Source organism: Cryptotermes secundus, unplaced genomic scaffold, assembly GCF_002891405.2.
Source record: "Cryptotermes secundus unplaced genomic scaffold, Csec_1.0 scaffold523, whole genome shotgun sequence".
Lineage (NCBI taxonomy): Eukaryota > Metazoa > Arthropoda > Insecta > Blattodea > Kalotermitidae > Cryptotermes > Cryptotermes secundus.
Window position 1 is genome coordinate 235,584 of NW_019734360.1, and position 27,577 is coordinate 263,160.

At 45.0% G+C, this 27,577-nt stretch overlaps 1 protein-coding gene across 12 annotated transcripts in view; it reads right to left on the reverse strand.

Annotated features, from left to right (window-relative positions):
- The window catches only part of LOC111868862 (MAP7 domain-containing protein 2), a 210,648-nt gene that overhangs the window by 113,328 nt on the left and 69,743 nt on the right, over positions 1-27,577 (reverse strand). The window contains exon 1 of one of the 12 annotated variants that reach the window (XM_023859895.1): positions 1,667-1,703. The exons of the other annotated variants lie outside the window; for them this stretch is intronic. Within the exon in view, the coding sequence (XP_023715663.1) occupies positions 1,667-1,688 (22 nt within the window). The 5' untranslated portion in view covers positions 1,689-1,703. Of the gene's footprint in view, positions 1-1,666; positions 1,704-27,577 lie in introns of those variants that run through there. 12 annotated transcript variants of the gene reach the window in all.

Below are 27,577 nucleotides of genomic sequence, written 5' to 3' on the forward strand. Positions count from 1 at the left end.
AGCGGGATCGATTCCCGATGAGGTCACTGGATTTTTGAATTGACCTAATCCTTCCGGCCGCACTATGGCCCTAGGGTCGACTCAGTTCTCTAACAGAAATGAATACCAGGGATGTTCCTGGGGGTAAAGGATAGCCGGCGCGTAAGGCCGACAATCTCACCGCCATCTGTGAGCTGATTGTCTAGAAAATGTGGGAGCTACGACGTCTCACAACCCTATGGGCCTCCACGGCCTGCTACAGGGAAAACTTTACATTTTACCTTGGCGTCCGAATTCTGACACTTCCCTATTATTCTCGAGGACCTGCCCCATTACTAGCCACCAGTCCTAGCAGTACTGTGTGTCGGTGGGAACAGCATTGCAGTAGCGTTCCTGGGTGAAGAAATGCTCTGTTGTCGCATCCCAGGCGTCCTGGGCAAACTTCAGCACCTATCTTACAGCAATATATTCACCAGCAGATGGCACCGTTGCCTGTACAAACATCCCGCATCGAGTTGAAAATGGACGTTCCCCAAGAGGTTTCTTCGCCAGAATTTTGCGTCCTTCACGTCACGGGCATACCGTCGCCCGGGCATTTGAAAGTTCTATCTCTGTTTTGGGCGCAAACAAAACAGCGTATCTTTCTTCTTCTCCCTATTGTGTTGCATTCTCTCTACATACTTAAATAGGTTTACCTGCTTTGTTTTACGTCACATTTACGAGTAAACTTTTCGCAGGAATTGACAATAATGAACATAGTACAGTTCAGCACTCACGCGTCCACCCCATCTACACCTCCCACACTGCAATAACCTACGAGTATAAGTACCTGGGTGCCCTGCGCATGGGAGTCAACAGGGGAGGGGGGGGGGTCAATAAATTTAAAAATATTTCTAAGGTCGTCCTACAGGTGTGAATCTGGATTCTGAAACACACATGGGACAAAGATACTGCATATAAGTTAGTGTGGTATAATTACTTTGCATATTTTCTTCCACTGTTTTAATTTTTTTTATAATCGGGGGGAGGGGGGCAAATGTCTGCTTAATCTCCCTGCCAGCGTCCATGGACCAATTGAATATTTTTAAAGCTCAGAGTACCTCTTCTGTTAGATCCGTAAAAAAAGTAAAGCTATCCCTGTAACAGGCCGTGGAGGCCCATAGGGTTGTGAGACGTCGAGGTTCCCACATTTTCTAGACAGTCGGTTCACAGTTGGCAATGAGGTTGTCAGCCTTACGCGCCGCCCGCCCTTTACCTCCAGAAAGATTCCTGATATTCACTTCTGTTAGTGGCTGAGTCGACCCCAGGATCATAGTGCGGCTCGAAGGATTGGGCCAACTAAGAAATCCAATGACTTCAACGGGAATCGAACCCGTGACCTCCCAGCTTGTAATAAGAAAGATCAAAACCAGAATGTAATGCTCTCACGAGAACAACCTCAGAATATCAGTGTTACGAGAGCAACTACTGCCCCACTCTCTACGTCAGCTGGCGGTCATGACAGCACATGGTGGGTCACCAATGTAAATCTGTTACTTCATACTCGATAAAAAGTATCCATCTGGTGTCCACAGAAGCCGTTACAGTTCTGAGCTCAAGTTCAACATCTGCAGCAATAACTGTAAAGTTAATGCCTGTAAAAATGGGGTTACAATTCCGTCAGTGTAATGTTCCTACTGATACTTACATAAGCGTGGGTAGCATGGCATCTGCAGGACGGCTTGTGCACAAACGTAAAGTTCAACTTACCTGAAATGGAAACAGAACAAAAATGACCTGCATTAATGCAATGTACTTTTATATGCAGAAATTATTTCAACTAATTCTTTTAATGTGATTCATTCTCTCTTTGGAAGGGAGTGGCCCTTACTCTTCTGGAGGGCATGTTTTTGTTTTGTTTTTTTACATTTCAGACTATGAAGAAAGCAGTCTTCTGGGATTTGGCACAGTGTATATGTTGTGTTAACCGACGTTTCGGAGGAACGTCGGTTAACACAACATATACACGGTGCCAAATCCCAGAAGACTGCTTTCTTCATAGTCACCGGCGTGAAAGCCTCAAATCTTACATTTCAGAGTATTTGTATGTCTGAAACATCGCTGCCTATTTCAGAATATTTAAAACTAATTCCAAAAGTATCTTACTGGTGAGGGACATGTAATTCAGGCATCAGCCAGCGTAAAGATTCGCTATTTCTGTTCACACTATACCAGGATTCAAACAGGGCGGCGGACCAGGGAAGGGATGTCCTGTGTTTGAGGCTTGGTTGCTCTAACGGAACCACCAAAATTACGAGGAAGAGTCAGTAAATAGGTCACAAATTGAAGTAAAACAGCTGTTGTTGACGTAACAGGTTTTCTATGCGTACCACTAGGTAGCAGCACAGTCATGAGTCATGACACTCTAGGTTGCAGACGCGCATGGTCAAACGCTGGTTTCAGTAGTCAAAGTGACGAACATGCTTTTGGAATATACTACCGAAAAGCAGCGTTCTGTTGTCCATTTTTCTTGGGAGGGAGGGGAGGGGAGGACTCTATTCAAAGGGATATATAAATGTTTTCTGTTTACGGTGGGAAGTGTATGTCGCGTAAAGCGGTTCACAATTGGGTGGCAAACGTTTTGCTGATGATGATGAGGTTGAAACGGAGGTGCGGAAGTGGCTGAGACAACAGTCAAAAGACTTCTATACTTAGGTTTTCGACGCACTGATAAAGAGATGGGACAAGTGTATCAATGTTCGTGGACATGTCGAGAAATAAACGTGCTTTTCCAGGTTCGAGTATCACATGTTTTACGTTTCATATCCATTTGCGACCTGCTTACTGCCCTGTAGCTACCTCATGCCTGATGACGGCAGAACCTGCTGCTGATGCGTCGTTTTCAGCATAAAACGAAGACAATGGAAAATTTCGAGTGTCTGCAAATGACTATACAAATTTTAATTTACAAACTGCTCTGGGGATGAAAGGACGGGGTAACTATAACAAAGACTGCGTTACAGAGTTAATTTTGAACCTTCCATACATGTGTAGCTGGTATTTTCAGCCATTCGTCTTTTGAACTTCGCGGGACCGGGTAGCGGGTAGGAGACGGGGAAGCCTGAGGAAGAACATTAACTTACCGGTTGTGATGACAAAACAACATTTTTTTAAACATAATGTTAGTGTAAAAGAGAAATCATTTCCTACCTGTTACTATGTGCGAATCAGCCATGACGAAAACCACAAACTGGAGCGTAAAGCAACCTGATGGAAAGCTGTGCCATGTCCTCGCACCTAACTGCCTGTCACCAATGATCGCTATTGTTCAGCGCCACTAGAAATGCAATTTTGTTTTACTGCAGCACATCCGCGTGACAGAGTCCACATTCCGGGGGGAATTAGCAAGCAAAATCTTACGATACAAGCCACGTGATGGACTGGGGATGCTGGAAAATCACTATTCGCTTTTATACTGTCCAGTACTGAACTATAATCACACTATGCTCGTCATATTGGATTCATCAACCCACTGTACGAAAGTCTTATCAACCACAAATGGATTTGTTTGGCACTAAAAAGGCAAGTACTTAAGTAATTAATCATTTTTATTGCTAGTGGGGTGGGACTAAGCCCCTTGTACTGCGGCCACTTCTGGCCTATTGTACCAGCCCCAGATGATAGGTGAGGGTGATTGTGGAGCAATTGGTGGTATGAAGATTAACGGGGGAAATCGAAGTACTCGGAGAAAACCTGCCCCAGAGACATTTTGTCCACCACAAATCCCACTTGACCAGACCCGGGATCGAACCAAGCCCGCCGCGGTGGGAATCCAGCGACTAACCGCTTGAGCTATGGCGAGGCCTTAATTAAGCATTACTGCACCATGAAGATACAGTGGAGGTACAGATCCACCATTCCACCTCGGTACTAGATGGAGCTCAGAGGTCAGCGTCACGACCTGGCCCCCTCATACCCACTGGACAGGAGGCTGTGTGGGTCCCTAAAACGGCCTGAACGTTGTGGACCCTGCCGGGATTTAAATCTCGGCCGTCAAGCCCGTAACCTGCCTCTACACCGACTGAGCTATCCAGACTCCTAGGTATTAGATAAATGGAAATGCAAGGTAATGGAAAGTTAATGTATCTTCCTATCGTTTTTGTTGTCGTTTAATGGGCATGGATGTACTTTCTACCCGTGATAGAGGTGCACACACTTCGCACTAACCACACAAACACGGACATACTGCGACTGTGTCACACTTCGTGCCTGCTGTTCCTCTTCTATCACAAGTGCATTTTACACTGCAAGGAAATGTACGTAAAAGGTGTAACAGGCGGTGGAGGCCCATTGGGTTGTGAGATGTTGAGGCTCCCAGATTGTGGTGACGTCAGCCTTACGCGCTGGCCGTCCTTTACCCGCAGGAACATTCCTGGTACACATTTATATTAGAGGCTGAGTCGACGCCAGGGCCATAGTGATGCTGGAAGGATGAGGTCAATTGACCTCATCGGGAATAGAACCCGCGACCTTCCTGCTTGTAGCACAGTGCCTCAAAGACTGTACACGGATGTTGGACGGTACAAGACGGCCGCCTGTTCCCCCACCCTACCTACAATGCACACCACCAACAACGAGAACACAAACGGACAGAACGACACCCATAATGCAAATTAATATTGTGGGGGATGTACATAGAAAGAAGGAGCTACGGGGCAGAGAAGTGGGAGAAAATCCTAGTTCATTCTTTCCCTGACTCGAGTCTCACTCATTAATGGAGATAAGCCCTTTTTGAGAAAACGCTAGTTGTCCAGCTGCTCAAAAACTTCCTAGCATTTTATGGAACCCGATGGTTCATTTCCGTGTTCACAAGAGCCCTCCACTGGTCCCTATCCTGAGCCAGATCAAACCAATCCATCCCATTTCATCCTATCTATCTAAGATCAATTTCAATATTGTTCACCCACCTACGCCTTGTTCTTCCTCTTTCCATCCGGCTTTCCCACCAATATTCTATATACATTCCTCTTTTCCCCCTTTCGTGCTACATGCCCTGACCCTCTCATCCTCCTTGACCTGATCATTCTAATTATACTTTGAGAAGACTACAAATTATGAAGCTGCTCATTATGCAGTTTTCTCCAACCTCCTGTCACTTCATCTCTCTTCGGTCCAAATATTCTCCTCAGCACCCTGTTCTCAAACACCCTCAGTCTATGTTCCTCCCTTAATGTCAGAGACCAAGTTTCTCACTCACAGAACCACAGATGACTCGAGCCTAGTGTGTACAATTCAGAACAAAGTTATGTCAACGGAACATCAGACTACCAATTATATATATGATAAAGTTGTCCTTGTGCTTAATTAATTAAGTAAAACGCCATGACGACATAAGGAGAAGTGGAGGCATAGCTTCACCATTCTTGACGTCGGCATTAGATGGAAGTGAGCGGCCAGCTTCAAGCCCCGACCGCTTTAAATAGTCCAGACCGTAGGTACACTGAGCCAACCCGGCAATTACATATTCATGACCTATTTCAAACTAGTGTCGTCTTTTACATCACAGAAAAACTGAGACTTTTAAATATTGAAAACTTCAGCCTTACATTTCAGAACACAAAAACGGGAATAAAATGAACACTTCAGTTTTCAAAGCGCGAATGTTCTGGTAGAAACATATTACTCAGCCCTCTTTACATCGCACGCTCTGCTCGAGTGCGTCTGTCGCTTGAACTTGTGCTCTCATTTCGGGAGCCCGAGGCGAGCGTGACATTACAAACCTAATTTTCTGTACCTGGAACAAGCGCGTTGCTACGTGCTGGAACACACCCCGAAGACATGAGCAATGCTGCATGACAACGGGAGGAGACTAACACAGGAAAGGCGGCATATTCTGACGTCAAAATTACTCGGTCTTTAGTACACAGAATGACAATAGTGCAAAAGCAGACCTGTGCAGTGTATACTTAACAGCAGAATTTGGCAGAAGGAACTATAAATGACATGCTGGCATTGCGTTAAGGTAAATATAATTACGTATTTATTTCGATACGCTCAAGAAAGCACATGTTCCTTCATGTAGAATTATACCTTCACATGTAAATCTACGAATTCGGGTGCGAGGAAGCTTCGTCTATTATCGGAAGGTATTTCGGTCATCGTCTTCGTGTGTTCGGAGAACCACTGCTGACTGTTCGGTAAGAATAGCGTCTTGGGAAAACCACTGCTGACTGTTCGGTAAGAATCGTGCCTTCGGAAAACCACTGCTGACTGTTCGGTAAGAATCGCGTCTTGGGAAAACCACTGCTGACTGTTCGGTAAGAATCGCGTCTTCGGAAAATCACTGCAGACTGTTCGGTACAAACCTATCTCTTCAGAAAACCACTGCTGACTGTTCGGTAAGAACTGCGTTTTCGGAAAACCACTGCTGACTGTTCGGTACAAACCTATCTCTTCGGAAAACCACTGCTGACTGTTCAGTAAGAATCGCGCCTTCGGAAAATCACTGCTGACTGTTCGGTACAAACCTATCTCTTCGGAAAACCACTGCTGACTGTTCAGTAAGAATCGCGCCTTCGGAAAATCACTGCTGACTGTTCGGTACAAACCTATCTCTTCGGAAAACCACTGCTGACTGTTCGGTAAGAATTGCGTCTTCGGAAAACCACTGCTGACTGTTCGGCACAATCGTGTCTCTTCGGAAAACCACTGCTGACTTCGGCACAATCGTGTCTCTTCGGAAAACCACTGCGGATTGCTGCACAGACCCACATACAGCGTTAACAATTCTTATTTATCTCGAAAATTGCAAGGATTACGAAGAAAGGGAACTGACCATAAAATGTTTAATTTTTCTCTAAACCGTTTGCACGAAAACATTTTTCGCTTAAATATTTAAGGAGTTATCTTCTAGATATGGACTGAAACGCACGCAGGTTCTCGTGTAAAGTGTCCAATACAGTTGTTCGATTTTAACCAAAATTTAAAAAGTGTAAAGAAATGCTCGTAACACTGCGCAGTGCCTCTCGAACTGATTCATGCGCACGAACGGAGCGACTTTAACAAGCTCTCCAAAACGTTGTGGTCGTGCCTAAAATTTAATATTATATTTAAGCATCCTGTTGCATTGAGGTTCCATTTATAGTCCATAATGCGACAATCAGTAGTACTGAATCACACTTTAATCCACACAGCGGTCGTCATGTGCATAAGACGTTATTAAAGCTATTAAAATATATGCATTATAATGCTACATGCTACAGTGAACGCAAAGGCTCACTTGATACATATAACTAAGATCGCGCCAACGAAATACAGAAACAGCCGCACTAAATAAAAAATATGAAGAAGAAACATCAAAGACGTACTAAAAGTAATAAAGGAGTGAAATTAGATTAGTGCGCAGTGCGTTAGGTTTCCTCATGCAGTTAGTTATTTAGAGAGGGTGGGTTTCCCCATGCACCGCGACCAGTTTGATCTATTGTGCTTCCCTCTATGATATTCTACCAGTCTCTATACCCTACCGATAAATGGTGCGTACCATCAGTCCCGCCGAGCAAGCGAGTTCGGCCACTTGCTTAGCGGTGTCTATAATGCTTCCCCCATCTATCAGAGGCCTTAGAGACTATTGTTGGGCGGGAAACGTCCTGGAATTTGGCTCAGTGATCCCCTTTGGGGATATGAGGTTCTTTTACGTGCCGTAAAGTTACGACACGGGATTCCTCGTGTAAGTGTTGCCTGAAGATGGCCTTATATGGCCGAAACATGTAGCATTATAACAATGCATACATATTTTAATATTTTAATTACGTGCACGACCACTGTGTGGATTAAAGTGTGAACCAATATTATTGAGTGCTGCATTACAGACGGAACATTTGATATAAGTGGTGCCTAAAACTTAGCTATCACTTTACAAAAAAAAAAGTTACACCTCGTCTTCCGAATTATACAAAATGTAACAATGTGCTCATGTAACCCGTGCCGGCAACCCCATTTCAAGTGGTTTGGAGGGTGCCTATCTCTTAAAATTCCCCGACTCTTCACTATACAGTATGTCGCAAAACAAACGACACATTCTAGTGGAAAATGTCGACGAAGTTTCTTGTCTCTTGTTTTTGCATATTTAACGGAAAGAATGCCCTCGATGGGCATGCCAAAGAAATGGCAATCTCCAACCCAACAAACAATTTGCAGCCACGCCACGGCGACGGTAATTATGGCAGTATCTACGGCGCTCGGAGTGAGCCATGCCTCGCGTCCTTCATGTGAACAGCCTTGCGAATGACTCCAGGGTTCCGATCGCTGGGTAAGCGTGGTACACTGGGCATGCCATAGCTAAAGCTTCCCACCGCGGCGGTGCGGGTTCAAACCCCGGTCTGGTCAAGTGGCGCTGTGGCGGGTTTTCTCCGAGTACTTCGGCTTAATTCCACCAAATTCTCCATCATCATGATCACTCGGGGCAGGTACAATAGGCCAATCAGTGGCCGCCATGCCGAGTGGACCCAGCTGGACTCCACCCCCCACTAAGCGAAAAACGTGGTATATTTACATGGCCTCACACTTCGCATGTTGAAGATACTTTTCCGCAATAAAATACATTAACAACTGCATTAAGGAGGAAGATCAATGATCTATCCACCACTCACATCAGACAAGCGGCTAATCTCCCATCTCTGCTATACCAATAAAGCAGGTAAACGTTAAGTTATCCGTTGGACTTAATTAAGCACCACGCTATGAAGTCGTGGGGACAGGGGATCTAACACATTCGGTAGGACTCCTTGGGCGGGTGATCAGCTCGTCGCAAGGCCTCTACATGTATACAAACACAGAAAAACACACACAAACTAAACATCTATGCCCTGAGTGGGATTCGAACACACGATCCCGGTTTCCAAGCGAGCGAAGACAGTACATGCCTTAGACCGCTCGGCTACCGTGACCGGCCCGTTAACTGGTAAGTAAAATATATATACCGAGACACATAAGAAATGTATTATTTAATGGAACAAATGTTCAGTGCACAACTCAACTACAAACGGTACAACAAAAGGAATTCATGAGTCGTGGGGGGTCGAGCGGATGCGAAGTCAGTAATATCTGTTCGGCTATCAGACTGTCAAAACAATCTCAACCCCTGTGTAAGCACGTCCGAATACACTGGACGGACTTCACTACGGTTCGAAGACTCTCACATGGGTTATGCTTGCATGCGTAAATACCAACAAAGCAAAGACAACATGAGGCACACGCAATGAACGGCTTTTCATAGGCTTACTCAACCAAAATTTCCTCATGGATGAAGCAAGGGCAGTAACAGCGCTTCAATGCGAACTTAGAAAATATTGTCGCGTGTAGATCCATTACTGGGTAGCAAGTGCGAAACAACGAAACATCCACTGCTAGGCAACAGATTCTTAATAACAAAGTATACGCAGCCGTTACTGAGTAACGCATTCGCAAACAAACATGTTCCCATGGAAACGATTGGAGTACCACAATACTTGGTGTTTTCTACGCGGTTCGTGCCGAGATGTTATAAGGACGCCAAATGGAGCAAGAATTCAGAAGAGAGTTGTAAGGGACTCCGTGAACGGCGAATCTTTCCGTCGCAAGGCAGCTACCTACACACAACAAACGCAGACATACATTCATGCCTTGGGTGGGACTGGAACCCACGATCCTAGTTTTCGAGCAAGCTAAGACAGTTAATGCCCAAGACGAAAGTGTATGTATGGTCTGGAGGTTTGCTAATTCGCTACAGATTTAGGCAAAAAACGCTGTTCCTACGCCGTAACTTAAAACCACTGTCACACTAATTAATGAAATGTCTGGAGGGTCTGTATGTACCCACTGCATTATTAAAGCACTTTAGGCTAACGAAGTGCACCCACTACACTAATGTCTATACTTTAGTCAATTAAATTCCGTACCTGAGGCACGCGGCAGCACTATGCTACAAGCCGGAAGGTCACGGGTTCGATTCCCGATGAGGTCACTGGATCTTTCGATTGGCCTAATCCTTCCAGATCTGATGTCGAATCAGTTTCTGACAAAAATAAGTACCAGGAATGTTCCTGGGGTTAAAAGGCGGCCGAAGCGTAAGGCTGACCTCACCGCCATCTGAGAGCCGATTATCTAAGGATAATGTTGGAGCCTCGACGTCTCACAAGCCTACGGGCTTCTACGGTCTGTTACAGGGATAACTTTACCTTTTTCATCTGTATTTAAAAAAATCTGTCTAGAAAAAGCTCTCATTCCCCGGAAGGTAATCTGGGTAACCAACTCATGGAACTGTACTTTTGTTGGGAAGCTCGTCAGATTCACATTCACTACTTCATTACTGGGTTCACAACAGCACTCCACTGGAATACTCCACTGCATATTTCTTTCGCGTTCATTTTAATTTTACCCTCAAGTATATGCCCAGGTCTTCCAAGCAGTCTCTCTCCTTCAGATGTTCCGACAAAAAACTGGTATTTCTCATATTTCCCGTGCGTGCTGCATCCCAGGCCACTTCACCCACATTGACTTGCTCATCACAATAGAGCATAGTGCGAAGTACAAATCATAAACATCCTCCTTAGTGGAATTTTCTCCAACCTCCTGTCAGTATCGAGCCGGGATAGCAACTCGCTACGGGCTGGACGACCGAGAGGTCGGAGTTTGAGTCTCGGTAGAGGCAAAATTTCTCTCCTCTCCATGTCACCCAAACCGGTTCTGGGGCCCACTCAGCCTCCTATCCAATGGGTACCAGGGACGCTTTCCCTGGGAGTAAAGTGACCGGAGCGTGAAGCTGCCGAGGTCAAGAAAACGCGATCTATACATCCACCCCCCATACGCCTTTATGGCGTAGTGCTTACTTAGTTAAGCACAGGGACAGCTTCACATTTTACCTGCCACTAACTCCATGTTACGGGAACATGTGTTATGTAAAAGGTAAAATTTTGCATGTGCTTAATTCGCCACTAAGGCATGAAAATGTACAGCTCCACGTATTCTTAACCTCGGCACTGGGTGCTGAGAGGTCTTCTTAACGCCCCAGTCGCTCTGTTTCCAAATATGCCGTGAGGGCCTCAACACTGGTCTTGACGCTGCGGACAAGGGAAGTCTTGCTCCTGCTGGGAACTGAACGCCGATCGTCAAACTCGCAGTCCTGTGCTGGATACACACAATAAAGCTGTGTTAGCGATAAAATATCCGAGAGATGTGCAGTGTCACAAGGGCGCCTCGCACTGCGTTATCTCTTTGTGAGAGGCTGTAACGTAGGCCTATGTGGGTCATGCGTTGGATAGTCAGTTGGCTGTCGGTCATTAGGGTCACCGCCCAATGTCCCGTTACATGTGGGCACAGTGCACTTACATTCCATCGCAACCTGTGGAGCGTGCGCGCGCAGTGTAGAGCACGCAGCTCGAAGAGCCTACTATATTTATTTGTACCATTTTGCTACATGTTTCGAGCCAGCTGTACTTAACTAGGCACTCCGCCACGAAAACGTATGGGGGAGTGGTCAGCTTCACGGACAGATGCCATGGAACCCACTGAGTAGAAGGTTGGGTGCGCCCCAGAATCGGTCTGGACGACGTGCAGAACAGAAAATTCTTGAACATACCTGGATTCGAACTACGACCATGTGTTCCTAAATGAACAGGAAGTTCTGGAAAGAAATAATCTCATGCTTTTCACTCTAATAAACTGCCGATGGTCCTCGCGAGGAGGGCTGTTCGGGTTCCATAAAATATTGGGAAGTTCTTGAGCAGCTGGACATCTGGCGGCTTTTCAAGAAGGGCTCAGCTCCATGTAGTTAGTTAGGAAAGCAGGCTATAAATAAGAGTCAACGTCGATAAGTTCTACCCGTCATTCCCTTGCCTTCTCTTCATTGGAGGGTACTGCTAGGATGCTACGAATGTACTACAACTACACATTAATTGTGCCTTGGCGTATCTCAGCAGTGCAGAAATGTTAAACGCGAAGGCTTATGTTACACCAGTATCAAACACTGAGTTGCGACCCAATCCAGCGAATCATATACATTTCTTGGCACGTTCAGAACGAAAGTTTGCAAAAACGAACGCATTACTTCGCCATGTCGAGCCGCAATGACTTGAGAACCGGTGAAAGAATGTTCATTAAATTTGATACCGGGAACTACAATCTGTCGACAATTCAAATTATGTTAAATCGGGAAAATCAAAATTGGACACTTTACATAAATAAAGGCCTACACGTGTTTCTGCCCACATTTCGGGCCTAACTCTGGGCCTAACTCAAAGGAAATAAAAATGCTTCGGACAGAAGTTGCAGAGAAAAGTGAAAACAAGCATCTTACTCCTCATCAACATTTTCTGGAGGTCGTGAGAAACGGCTACGAGGAGCTAACGCGAAATAACTCTTCTGTTATGCGTACCTTTCCTAACTCATTTTAACTCTTGCACTGATTCCAGATTCTTCACGATCTAGTCCACCGAGCCCGAAGTCAACTAACCGCTGACGTGGTTTTATTCCGAGAATGCGCATCACAGAAACCATATACCAATTGTTTATATTACGCATGCTTATGAAAAACATCTAACACCCAGGCCACCCAGAGTTAGCTGATTCCGCGGGCTGGGGCTTCCAACAGAAGCGCTCGAAGCAATAAAATAAAGTTNAAGAGTTCAAAGTGCTTTATATTTTCCGGGGGCTGGGGCTTCCAACAGAAGCGCTCGAAGCAATAAAATAAAGTTAGCAGACAGTGCAGTCGATTCATCTGTCCATTATACGAGTTCGCATATCTTAATTTCTTTATACAAGTAAACGTATACTGTGCTCTTCTGGGCTGCAACACTATGATGCCTTATAGGCGAACAGTGAGGGTACGATGCAATACGCTGCCTCCATCTTCAAGGTTAATTTCTGTGGGGTGAGGTAAAGACATGGAGCCCGGTCCGAACAATGAGAACAATGGCACACAAGAAATAACTTGGCAAACGGAAATATTTTGGGGCCTCAATTTCTTTAAGCGGGAAAATGTGGGTTCTTAGTCGCCGGTTCCTACCTCCAGTAGGCACTGTGTGTCATCAGAGAACAACTTACCAAATCATCTTTACTGTGTGCGTCCTGCTGTGTAGGACTATGCGGTATTACATGGCCGTCAACACAACAAATTCCAAATAAATTAACCAATATTACTGTAGTAATATTTGTTTATTATTTTGCGTCTGCTACATTTTTCGTTCCAGCTGGATCATCCTCAGGCAGTTTCCATGATATAACACTGGTTATTGAATTCTTCTAATATGGATCCATATCAATAATAATTATATTACAATAGTAACATAAATATCGCTGCACAATGGACCAATACTGGTCTAAGTGCATGGGGAAACCCACCCTCTCCAATAACTAACTAACATAAATATCGTTACCAATTTCTACGTCTCATTGTTACTAAATTGTAATGTTAGTCATAGAGGTTAAAACGTTAAAAAAAATGGTTTCAAATCAGAATATTATAATGTCACACTGTTAATTAATTTTAGACTGCAATTATTCTGAAGTACAGATCCACATTTTCTTCACCTCGGCATTAGCTGGAGGTGAGTGGTCTTTAGCCCCGGGGAAAGAGCCACCGGTACACATTGGATAGGAGGTTGGATGAGCCCCAGAGCCGGTGTGGACGAAATGGCGAAGAGAAAATTCTTACCCTACAGGGGCTCGAAATCCGAGTCCTAGGAGGATCTATACATCCACACCCCCATACGTCTTCACGGCGTAGTGCTTAATTAGTTACGCACAGGGACAACTTTACCTTTTAGCTTTACCATTATTCTGAAGTAAGGTATGTATATGTCCGTGGTGACGTGTCATAGGGTACGGGATAGTTATTCTGTCTTGGGAGTCGACGTTGTTTTCTGTCCGTTACGTGTAAGTTATGTTGGCGATTATTCGCGTGCAAGTGACGCCAAGTTCTATACACTTGGTCGTCGACTTACGACCGACTTCCGTTCTGACTGACAGGTCGTAAGTCGATCTGGTCGTATGTCGACCATATAGTTATTAATAGTATTTTTTAACCTTTCTGATCTTTTTATCATCCTTATAATTTATTTTAAAAAACTTTTACATTTTAATCATCTTCTATTTTTAATTTTTTTGAGGTCGTAAGTCGACGACCAAGTGTACTTACTTACTTATGGAGCTGAGCCCTTCTTGAGAAGCCAAATCTGCAGCTACTCAAGAATTTCCCAGCATTTTATGGAATCCGAAGATTCATTACCGTGTTCACAAGAACTCTCCACTGGTCCCTATCCTGATCCAGACCAATCCAATCCATACCATCCCATCCTGTCTCTATAAGATCCATTTTAATACTGTCCACCCACCTACGCCTTGGTCTTCCCAGTGGTCTCTTTCCTTCTGGCTTTCCCACCAATATCCTATATACCCATTCCTCGTCTCCCCCATTCGCGCTACATGACCTGCCCACCTCATCCTCCTTGACCTGATCATTCTAATTATACTTGGAGAAGAGTACAAGTTATGAAGCTCCTCATTGTGCAGTTTTCTCCAACCTCCCGTCACTTCATCCCTCTTTGGTCCAAATATTCTCTTCAGCACCCTGTTCTCAGACACGCCCAGTCTATGTTCCTCCCTTAAAATTAGAAACAAAGTTTAACACCCATACAGAACCATAAGCAAAATTATAGTTTTGTATATTCTAATTTTTAAGTTTTTGGACAGCAGACGAGAAGACAAAAGGTTCTGGACTGAATAGTAGCAAGAATTACTAGAGTTCAGTCTCCTCTTAATTTCCTCCTCAATCAGGTTTTGATTTGTTATCGTCGTTCCCAAATATCTGAACTGTGCCATATGCTAAGTTCTATATGATCTCTTTATTTATTTATGTGGTGAAATTATTGTGTATGTTGTACATGTTGTGTCTTGTGTGGGGATATCGCTTCTTCTCGCTATGGGCTATTGTGGTTGTTCCTACTGTATGGTTCTGTTAGTACCAATTTTTCATGCTAACACAGTGACCACCATGTGGAAAAAGGAACTGTACTGTCAGGCCTACAGTGTTCGAGAAACGAGAACTGTGGCCACTATCTGAAGGTACTGTTAATACACACATTTCACCCCACCCCCCCAAAACCACTTCTTCGACAATACGATATTGACACCAACGTACAAGCACTTTACTGTGACACACGGCACTGGTGAATCAATAACACAGCCACGATGCAGCGGCAAGGACACGCGGCATAGACGGGCACGTACTGAATACTGTTCGATTTGAGACTCACGGCGATGACTAGGAACAGTACTGTCTTCTGGAATGCGACGTCGTGTAGTCTGGTAGAAGTACAGTATGCCGTCGCTAACCCACAGTAATTGGGGGAGAGAGGTCATACAGATTGGTGAGGCAAGAGGTAGCCATAAAAGACAAAAAAACTTGGAACATAAATAAATGGAAAATTTAATGATATAAGTACTGCTGATGGAAATAAATAACAAAAATATCACTGTAGAGTCGTTATTTAAAATCTATAAAGAGGCCATATTTGTTCATCGATAGAAGACACAGAATTTGTACTTGTTTCTGAACGTAATAATGAGGCAGGTTCGGAGAAACCGTCAAGTTTACCTGAACAGACAAGTGACTCATTTGCATTCCTAAATGCCGTGTACTCAACTATAAACAGTATTTTTCATATAAGTTTCTGTAACAATTTCTATCAAACATAACAAATCCCCAAATATCTCAGGCAGACTCCATCGTGTATTTGGTGAATTGTGTAATACGGAAATTTATATGTATCACAAACGCATAACAGGATGCATTCCTTAAAAAGAGTATTTTTTATATTTCGATCCGGATTGATTTTAAACCGGATTAGCGAGGGTTTACTGCATAGCGAAGCTTCTAAGGAAGGTACTGCCTCCACTTCAAGGTATTGGTATTGGTAGCAGAGATGTAACGCGTTTCCTGTGATGTACCAACTGATATTGTATATCTCAGTCTCAGGGAGAGCTGCACAACTCCCAGAGTCGTGAGACAGAAATAATATGGGCATGAGTCCGGCGGGAACAGGAGCCAAGAGTGACTTTGCTGGCGAGGGCCAGCAGCAATTCATCTGGCCCGACCACACTCATTCTCAGCTCTGCCTGCTTTACATCGAACACAGCTCACTAGTAACGCCATCTAATCTTGCATTTCGATGTGTTCCAATCAGTGAATTCATTTAGCAATTCCAAGGCTTAGCATGTTTTTACTCATTACCTCCAGACCGTATAAATACTCAACGACTCGCTCCACATCCTTCTCTGCTTTCCTCTTATTCTGAGCTACATTTGCAACATCTGAAGGAGCGGTCTGCGGGAGTATCTGCCCACCAGTTTACAGCGGCACCTCACGTACTATATATATACAGTACATACATTCCGAACTGTGTCATCCCCCCGACCTTGCATGCTTATGAAGTCAGAGCAAACCGAAGGTAGCGCCCAACATTCACATGCAGGCCACGCTTCCTTTCGTTCACTTTATACAGGGCGTTCAATCAAGGAGGAAACTTCGCAACACCGCTCACCGAGCCCAACATTCCTCACAGATTGCTGCTTTAACGGTAACGGCGCGCGTTTATCAGCGCTAACGACTCATTCTGCTATCAGCAGTTACAGCAGCAATCTGTAATGAATGTTGGGCCGGGTCAGCGGTGTTGCCAAGATTCGTCCTTAACTGAACGCACTGTACCTGTTTCTTACTCTGCAACTAGCCAAGCACCGGGGCAGAGATAAAACCGCAATACCTACAGACCGGGGACAAGATAGCCATGATAGTTCCCAGAAACAGCTAATCATATGAATAATGTGTAAGCCTGTAACACCAGAAAGGTAAAGTTGTCCCTCTGCTCAACTAATTAAACACTAAGCCATGAAAGCTTATGGGCGAGTGGATATATTGAGGTGTATAGATCTACATTTTTTTACCTCAGCACTAGCTGAAGGTGAGTGTTCAGCTTCACGCTCTGGCTACTTTATCCCTTGAAAAGAGCTCCCGGTACCCATTCGATAGAAGATTGGGTGAACCCCGAAGCCGGTCTGGACGACGTGGAGAAGAGTGAATTCTTGACACTACCGGGACTCGAACTGCGACCTCTCGATCGTCTAGTCCGCAGCCAGTCGCTATATTGACTACGCTATCCCGGCTCCTTAAAAAATATATAGGCTAGATTAAGTTTCTTGGGGTGGCGTGAGACTGAGTGCACTTGGTACCTCGGCCACTAACTGGCCAATTGTACTTGCCCCGAACGATGACGAATGTGGTGCGGTCGATGGAATGAAATTGGCAGGGGAAACCGAAGTACTCGGAGAAAACCTGCCCCAGTGCCACTTTTATCCACCACAAATCCCACATGACCCGACCTAGGCTCGAACCCGGGTCGCTGCGGTGGGAAGCCGGCGATTAACCGCCTGAGCTATGGCACGGGCCTTATATATAGTCTAACCCACACTTAACATGCTGAAACATGCAAACGCCAAATTATGGCATATCAATGTAAGAATGATATTCATACTGTGAAAAGGCAGCTGTAATCCATGGCAGCGGCTAAAATCTTTCACACCTAGCGCCCCCACATGTTATTTTGTCATAGACAAACCACGTAGCGCAATTATAGTAAGACGAAAAGTATTTTGGACGAGGGGGGCGTGGAGGCATGAAGCATGCATAACACAGAAGCGAAATTCATACAAAGCGATGGTACAAAATAACTGAATACTGCAGAAAGCATATGCAGATGCGGAGTTGGGATAGCGCAGTCGGTACAGCAACGGGCTATGCGTTGGACAGCCAGGGTTCGATTCCCGGCAGTAAAATATTCTTTCTACTTCCAGACCGACTCTGGGGCCCAGCCAGCCTCCTATCCAATTAGCACCGTGGGCTCTTTCCCCGGGGGTAAAGCGGCAGAGGCGTGAAGCTAACCACTCACTTCCAGCTAGTGTCGAGGTCAACAATGGTGGAGCTATACCTCCACTCCCCCTCTTCATGGCATAGTGCTCAACTAATTAAGTACACGGGCAACTTTACCTTTTACGCGTAATGGATGGATCTTAAAGAAACAGGATGGGTGTGCAGTGGATTCATCTGGCTCAGGATAGGGATTAATGGCGGGCTCGTGTTAACACAGAAGAGAAACATCGGGTTACATAAAACGCTGCGAATTTCTTGACCAGCTGTTTTCTTAAAGAAGGCGGGAGTTCCATGGAGTTACTACTTGCACCTATATTAGACCGGTATACTAATCAGCGGAAATTCTAACTCACGAAGCCTCAGACCCCACCCACCCAGTCAGAAGTAAATCCCACCAATGGGACGCAAGTCACCGGTTTAGAAGCCCTCTTTTCTCTCTACTCGCCATCTTTCTGGGATTCCAGAAACTAATTTCCGGAGTTTCGTAATACCCCTTCGTCGTCAAAGGGAAAATGCTGCCACAGTGTTTCCCAGCATACCGCATAATAGCTTTCTCCTTCAGAAAACTTGAGTCTCTTCGTATTTCCAGCCCCGGCCGTTTTCAGCAGAATTCTCAGTGGATGTGGTCGAGTTTGAGATAAGGACTGTAGGCCACGCATGAGTTAGAAAAACCTAGTTCAAGTGCGTCACCTTCCCTCCCACAATTCAGGTGCAAGCACTTCTCTTCACGCAACCCAGATACCAAGTATAAAAACATGTACATCCACACGGCAGGGTATAAATCTCAAAACAAACTGCATCCAACTCGTGATAACTGTGTTGGATCCGAGGTTCGAGTCCAAACAAACATATCCTTCGCAAGCCTGTGTTTTATAATATTCCATGAAGATTACAAGCAGTGGATATGTTAACACAGCGATTACTGACATGTTATTCAAAGTGTAATGTTTCTTAAACCCTGCCTAAAGGTGAACGTACTTCTTTGTGATAACCTTGTATATGTTCAAGCCAACGCTTGGTACCTATTCACTTCAAAGGAAAAAGGATTATGACCCCTGTATTTATTGACCGCTTGTCATACGACAGAATCCATATCCATATACACTGTCTGCAAGATCTCTGAGAGTGCGCGATCAACACATACATTAACATGGACGCTGTTATTACTGGCCAAACTAAGAACTATGGAACTCGGGATAGCTCAGTCGGTAAGAGCAACGGGCTGAAAGACTCGAGTTCGATTCTCGGAAATTAAAGATTTTCCTCTTCTCCACAGCGTCCAGAGGCCCCCCCAGCCTCTATCCAATAGGTACCGGGGGCTCCTTCCCCGAGGGTAAAGCAGCAGGGGCGTGAAGTTGACCAATAACCTAAATCTAGTGCTGAGGTAAAGAATTGTGGAGCTAAACCTCCATTCTGGCATAAGTTTTCATGGCACCGTACTTAACTAATTAAGCAGAGGGACTTTACCTTTATTTTTTACCTTTTAACCTGTGGACTAAGATCCATGAGAGTTCCAGAGAGAATTCTTTGAAGACAACGTACTTGTTTCTTTCGGAAGGTTGCGGGTTCGATTCTCGATGAGGTCATTGGATTTGCCTATACTTCCAGCAGCATTCTGACCCGGGGGTCGACTCAGCCTCTAACAGAAATGAGTACGAGTAATCTTCTTGGGAGTAAAGGGCGTCCCGCGCGTAAGGCTGACAACCTTACGTCCATCTGCAAGCCGACTGTCTAGAGAAAATGTGGGAGCCTCGACGTCTCACAACCTTATGGGCCTTCACGGCCTGTAACATGGATACCGTTAAGGTTGCTTACTCAAGACATGATGCACCCTCAAGAATGTTTCGGACATAATCTACATGAATGATTCTCCACTACGGCTCTGGGTCTCAGATACAAAAAAGTGAAAACCCCAGCAGCAAAAAGCCTTTACAACGGACGCCAGGGACAAGCGGTATGCATGACAAGAGAACTGTCATTGTACTCTCCTTCCTCCAGCGTGTGTAACTGTACAAAATCTCATCATATACAATAGTCTGACACTTGTTACTGTGTTAAGTATGTTAGCAGTACTGCGAATGGGAGTATGGGCTGTCAGCAATGCGCGACAACAAAAACGGCACTTGGGAAGATACTGCTTTGTCCACCTTGGCTGAAATATGCTCACAGCGTACCTGGAAATAGCACCATCTACCTACCTATCTATCTATAGCCCTTTGTTGGACATTGGCTTCTCTCGCAATCTCTTTACACAGTCGGTAGGACTCCTCGGGCAGACGATCAGCAGGTTACAAGGCCGCTTGCTACACACGAGACACCACAAACACAGAATAAACGCAAACATACATCCGTGCCTCAAGTGGGATTCGAACCCACGATCACCAATGTTCGAGCGGGCGAAGACAGTTCATGCCTCAGACCGCGCGGCCACTGTGTTCGCCTATCGTTACTGCATTACCTTTAATATCTTGTTATCGACATGTCTGTCTTATCATAATTTTTTCCTACTTCATAACCGAGTATATTTAGTGACATCGTAATGCCATGTATCCAAATGTATAAGCGGATCACAGTGAATGTTTTTGGGCGCAGTTTATTTAATGACATCAGCAGCTCAGATTATATATACTGCCAGTCAGTAAGTTCGTGGAAGGGCCGCAAAGCGTCGTACGGGAATTTACTGCCAATAGGTTCCAGCAATGTTTTCGGCAGCTATATCAACGTTGGCAGACTTGCATAGCGGCCAACGGCAACCATTTTGAGGGCCGATGTGGATCTGCGTAAGTGTATGTGAATAGCTTGTAATGCGATGCAATAAAACCATATTCCACGTATATATATGAAGATTAGTAACATTATTTTGAAAGGAAGCAAGAGGAAGTGGTCGTGGTCTATTCTGAGATTCTATTCCGACACTTGCCTGGAGGGAACAGGAACCCCACGAAAAACCTCTGTTACGATAATCGATGTTCCGCGCGAGATTCGAACCATTCACCTCTTAAATACAAGTACAAAGTGTTTCACTACACAACCTGCTGGGTGGATCAAAGAGACACTGGTAGAGCGTGATCACGAAATCCATGCTGTACACCTCAGCAGTTGCTCCCCGAAATTTCAACTGGATTTTACGTTGATATACAGGTATACAGAACAGGCAGGGAGAACAAGTTACACGGAATTAAGGGAACTGTCCGCTTTATTATTTGCAGTGGCCGGTCTGTCAAGGTCGACAGGTGGAACCAACGGCAGTTCAGAACTACAGCAATTAAATAAAAAAGTTAGTAACGTTATCATTATAAACGAAAGCTCAAGAGACGTGAGGTTCTCACAGCTGTGAACGCTAAAGCCATCTTGCGGGACATGCCTCCGTGATGCACATGGCGTCATGTCCCAGAAAACCGCATTCTTAATGGATGTTAATTTCAACACTTTTCCGCCGGAGTGAGTTGGCCCAGCGCTAACACTAGGGAGCTACTCGGTTCAAATCTCGGCCACGACACAGGGTACCGTTTCATAACTCAGTCCCTCCAGGCAAATGCTGGGATAGTAGCTCGATTACGTCATGATCACTTCCTTCCAAACGCCTTGGAATCCAGCAATCATCAGCCGCCATACTATTTGACTAGACGCCGTGCAGATACCGACAGCGTCATAATAACCACAGTACTCAATTCCTCTGAGTACCTTTACTTGTTGGCCGCGCCATAGTTCAAGCGGTTAGTCGCTGGCTTCCCACAGCGGCGGCCCGGGTTCGATCCCGGGTCTGGTCAAGTGGGATTTGTGGTGGACAAAGTGACGCTGGGGCAGGTTTTCTCCGAGCACTTCGGTTTCCCTTGCCAATCTTCATTCCACCAATTGCTCCAAAATCACCCTCACCTATCATCTGAGGCTGGTACAGTAGGCCAGAAGTGGACTTAGTCCCACCCCAATAGCAATAAAAAAATAATACAAATTGCACTGCTGTTAATAGTGGAGTTTTCGAAAATGTATTATACTAGGTAAACGGTGCCAACTTTGTCACTTGAACAATGAATACCGGCATTAGAAACAGTACGTAATATCCCTTTCTTACCAAAACAATTTTGGAACTGTGCAGTGAAATAGCTTTATCTCGGAAACCGTTCGGAATAGGACACATGTACATACACTTTTGCTTAGAATGACCGATACTGTGACATCCCAAAATATTGACCTTTCCTCCTGGTAAAAGGGTGACGTTTCGCAGGAATATACTGCCTTCATCTTCAGGGATGAAGAACATTTAAACCCTCAGAACGGAGTTAGTATGTTCCTCCGAAATGTCATAAACCACCTACCAGGCTACACGGCGTCACATCCCAGAAAATCTAATGTTTTGATATGTCAATGTAAATGGTAAAGCTATCCCTGTAACAGGCTGTGGAGGTCCACAGGGTTGAGAGACGTCGAGGCTGCCACGTTTTCTAGACAGCGTTACGCGCAGGCCGGCCGACCGCCTTTTACCCCCAGTAAGATTCATGGTACTGATTTCCGTCAGAAGCTTAGTCGACCCCAGGGTCACAGTGTGGCTGTAGGGTTTAGATCAACTGAAAAATCCAACGACCTCATCGGGAATCGGACCCGCGATCTTCCGGCTTGCAGCACAGTGCATCAACAACTACGCTACCGCGTGTCCTCCGGCAATGTACACAAACCAGTCCTAAGTCTTGAAGTGTTCGAGGTAGGCCTAATTAGGCAAACGGGGTGCGAACGCGCCACAACTGGTTACAAGTACATTTCCCAATTTCATACGTGCAAACACACATCTCCGTCAAACTTCGCAGGCTCCTACGCCGTGGCTCGTGTTACTACGCTGTCAGTATCTATACCGCCGAACGGATGATGACAGCATTAGTCGCTGTCTGAGGGGGGAGCCATTCCGCCATTTCCCCCTGTCACAACAGTCAGTGCAGTTGCCGAAATTCAAACCTAGCACCTCTACCGTACAGTGTTACCGCTACGCCAAACAGCTCGGTGATCCTAGATCGTACTTTCACATTCCTTCCGCGCGAATTCCTTGCCCAGTCTCCCCCTGCCCTTCGGTCAACGCAATACTGAAATAGCCTTGATTTGCCTTACATTCCATTTCGATTATATTTTAGCGCGTAGAGAAGTTACTATGCAACGACCGCCACATAAGCAAAACATACCAGAGTTGTTTCTACGCAACGGCTCGGTAAACACGTTCCGCAGCAACGAATCGATGCGCAACAATAGAGGTACTGTTGAAAACGATGTTTTCTACTCGGTCCATGCTGAAGGGTTATAAGGAAGACAAATGAGGCAACCAAGTTAGTTCTGAAGAAAGCAGTCTTCTGGGCTTTGGCGCCGTGTATATGTGGTGTTAAGTCTGCGTTACCGTGTCTCACGGTGTTGTCGCTTGCAGATTTACCTATACTTTTTCTTCAACCCTGAAGATGGGGGCGATACGTTCCTCCGAAACGTCGGTTAACACCACATATACACGGCGCCAAAGCCCAGAAGACTGCTTTCTTCATAGTCACCGCCGTGAAAGCCTCAAATCTTACAAGTTAGTTCTGTACAGCGGTATGAAGCAAGGAAAATTCAGTTGGAAGAGAGGGGCCGTTCACAAAGGACTTGAGCTCGGAAGTAGAGGACTGTCTAATAACAGACTGAGAACACTAGACACTGCGTTCTACTGAACTGTAAAGTGTGGAGATTAGCGGTAGTGTTATAGTTACTTGTAGTTACGATCCGTAAGTGGTCAATAAATCAAATTACAAAAACGAAACGCCGTCGATGGTCACTCCTATACGTGATAATATATCACGGAGTTCTTGTGAAGTGCTTTTGTTTCTGACGCAAATGGCTGACGAAATTTCCCTTATGGGTCTGGTGTGCGGTGCTAAAGAAACAGTCCCTGGAACGAAGACCTTTCCCAGAGGTATGCAACGTGCGACACAGCCATCCTTCAAACACTACAATACATTACGAACATATTAACACTATTTCGCCAACTGCTTTTGAGAATCACAGTTCGCGAACGTTCTCATGAAAAAGTGGTTGCGGTCTTATGGATTTACATGGCGGAAACTGTGCCAGTAAGACATAGGCAGGGAGAAGAAATAAATTTAGGGCGTTTCTGATATTTTTTAGAAGCATACAGAAATAAGTGCAAAAAGTATATACTATGTACATTATGTCAATCCATCTCTCCGAAAATAGGGTAAGATTACCGAAACTACAGAGCACGAAACTTTCTCCATGGGTTTCACAATACTGTATTCTCGGTTTACGACATTGTACTGTTGTCTAGTGGGTGGGTTCCAACTTTCGGAAAACATACTGCTTCTATCTTCAAGAGCTTCAACCCTGAATAAGATGTTCTTGCGAAATGTTGGTATTTACTTACTTACCATACTACAGAATGGTGTCACAACCCAAAAGACCACAATCACTGGTGCCTTGAAGATGGAAGCAATGCGTTTATCAGAAACGCTGTTCCCTACTACTAGAATACAACTTTGTCGTAATTCTAAAGACCACAATATGATTCTGCGCTGCCAACAAATCCTCATATCTTAAACACTCCGAGGCTGGTGTCCTTTATAGTCTACATTTCAAAGGTCTAAGTACATAAATGTTTAGTCCTACGCATAACCTCTGATAACAGATTTTTTTTTGTAACTGGCTATACAAGTAGAGCAATGTGACTTCATTCACTTTAACCTACGCCTTCCATTGCTAACAACCCAAACACATACTGTGACGGGAGAGGGGGGTTTTCACGTATACTGCATAGAAAATAATGTTTTGGAATAAAAGTTGCAGGCATCCATACAATGTTACATCTTATGTAATATTTGCATAAGGCTGACAGGCCTCGAAATAATATCAAATTTACAACTTAATATAACTGTCGGGCTCTTACGGCCTGGACAATCGAGAAATCGGGGTTCGGTTCCTGGCAGGGTTAAATGACTTTTTTCCTACAGATTCCGGACCTAATCTGGAAACCATCCAGCCTTCTGTCCAATGGGCACTGGTGGCTTTTTCCTGGAGTAAGCCAGCGGGACGTAAACATGAAAACTAATTTCCATCTAGTGTCGAAGTTAAGAAGTTAAGTTGCTAGTGGGGTGAGACTAAAGTCCCTTGTACTGAGGTCACTTCTGGCCTATTGTACCTGCCCCAGATGATAGGTGAGGGTGATTGTGGAGCAATTGGTGGAATGAAGATAGGCATGGGAAACTGAAGTACTCGGAGAAAACCCACCCCAGCGCCATTTTGTCCACCACAAATCCCACTTGACCAGAACCGGGATCGAACCCGGGCCGCCGCGGTGGGAAGCCAGCGACTAACCGCTTGAGCTATGGCGCGGCCCTGTTTAGGACTTTCTCGGATGTTGGTGATACCATCGTAGCCACAGGCAGCAACTTTTGGGCAATATATCGGTAGCTCTACAGCCACGTTCAATAACAACTTTTTGCCTTACATATGTGTAGCTGTGTAGCAGGCAAGCAAACCGTAATCTCTCCTGTCCGTGACAGATGTACGTCACTGGTACATCATGGAAATTACAGCAATGCGGACAAATTCGGGGCGTGGTCCCAGTTTTTTCGCATAGAAATTCGAAAGAGGCGTGGTACGAGTCTATCAGATGTTAGGATGGTATACTGAGTGCAGAACATCTCTGAGGGTGCGTCACCACCAGACAGTCACGTGAATTGTTATATCATGATTATAAAATTACTGGAATCAATTTGGAAAACGATGGGAACCAACACCACTATACCGCATATCTCGCTCAACACAGAAGATGTCTGTTCTTACCTATGGTTGTCTACTCCACGTATGACGTAGCCTCAAAGATGATTCAGACAGACAATACACGCGTTCAACGGTTATACTTTGGCATCCTGTTGCACACTGTTTATTAATTAACAAATATCTATGATTTTCTGTCTTACATGCAACACTCCTTCAAAAAATTGTCTAAAAGTTGCTACATATACACACAGAGTCTTTTAAACCTATTTAAAACCACACTGTAAACCATATGTTTAGACTGTTACTGGTCATCATCAGGTGTTTTGAAACTGTTTGTGGAGACTGTTGCGCTTCTAATGTTCGATGGGTACCGAAGGAGATGAAGTGATGGGAGGGTGAAGAAAACTACACAACGATGAACTTCATAACTTTTACTCTTCGCCAATTATAATTAGGATGATCAAGTCAAGGAGAATGAGACGGGCAGGGCATATAGTACGAATGAGGAAAATGGATGCATATAGGATATTGGTGGGAAAGCCAGAAGGAAAGAGACCACTAGGAAGACCAAGGGGTAGACGGGTGTACAATATTAAAAATGGATCTTCGAGATAGGATGGGATGGTATGGACTGGACTGATCTGGCTCAGCACAGGGACCAGTGGCGGGCTTTTGTGAACACGGTAATGGACCTTTCGGTTCCACAAAATGCTTGGCAGTTCTTGAGTAGCTGCACAATTGGCGGCTTCTCAAGAAGGCGTCAGCTCGATGGATGGCTAAATGAATGAATGGATTTTCGATGTGTAGTCCCATCACACATTCGTGTTTTCCGCCGTGCTGTGTGTTTCCTCCTGCTGCGTTGTGTTTAAACCACGAGTTCAACAACAACGCACAGCACTTGTTTAATTCGGTCCTGTGGCTTGTTCAACATGGACGAAGCATAGGGTTTAAAAGGCCGCGCCATTGCTCAAGCGGTTAGTCGCTGGCTTCCCACTGCGGCGGCCCGGGTTCGATCCCGGGTCTGGTCAAGTGAGATTTGTGGTGGACAAAATGACGTTGGGGCAGGTTTTCTCTGAGTACTTCGGTTTCCCTTGCCCATCTTCATTCCACCAATTGCTCCACAATCTCCCTCACCTATCATCTGGGGCTGGTACAATAGGCCAGAAGTGGCCGCAGTACAAGGGACTTAGTCCCACCCCACTAGCAATAAAAAAAATAGGGTTTAAAAGGGTAATGAATTTGTTCGCACAAAATACACTGAAAACGACACAAACTTTGATATCGAGGCCATAAAACAGAATAGAGTGCCTGCCGTATGAAGTGGGTTCGAGGGATGAAGTCTGCAGACCAGACGCTAATCTGCCACTGACGGACTTGTTACTTTATAGGGACATCACTGAGAACTATAACTGAAACACATGGGATGTTCTACCCAAAGAATAACCGACTGATTCTGTGAACTTTGGGCCGTTTACATGGTAACTCATCAGAGCCACACAAACGGTAAGTGGGTTGAGTACAGGGCGTTACCCGGGTACTGGAAAAGGGCATGCAATACTGAAAGCCCGACTCGACAGTAGGCCTAACATCCACAAAATGAGAAGCTAAAGGTCAGGCTTTCATTATGAGATGTAACCTCGTCTACGCTCTACGCAAACGAAGTACTTAGTATCAATATGAAAATTAGGTAAAGTTATCCTTGTGCTTAACTAATTAAGCACTATGCCATGAAGAAGTATGGGGGAGTGGATGTATAGCTCCATGTTTTCCTGACCTCGGTACTAAATTACACTAGTTATACAAACCAACTTAGGAAATGTACGCACAGCGTAGGCTTAACGATTCTTTTTTCTGTTCCTTCAGATTATCTTAAAAAAAAATAAGATTTACAAAGTGCATTGGGCATAAAACGTGTTG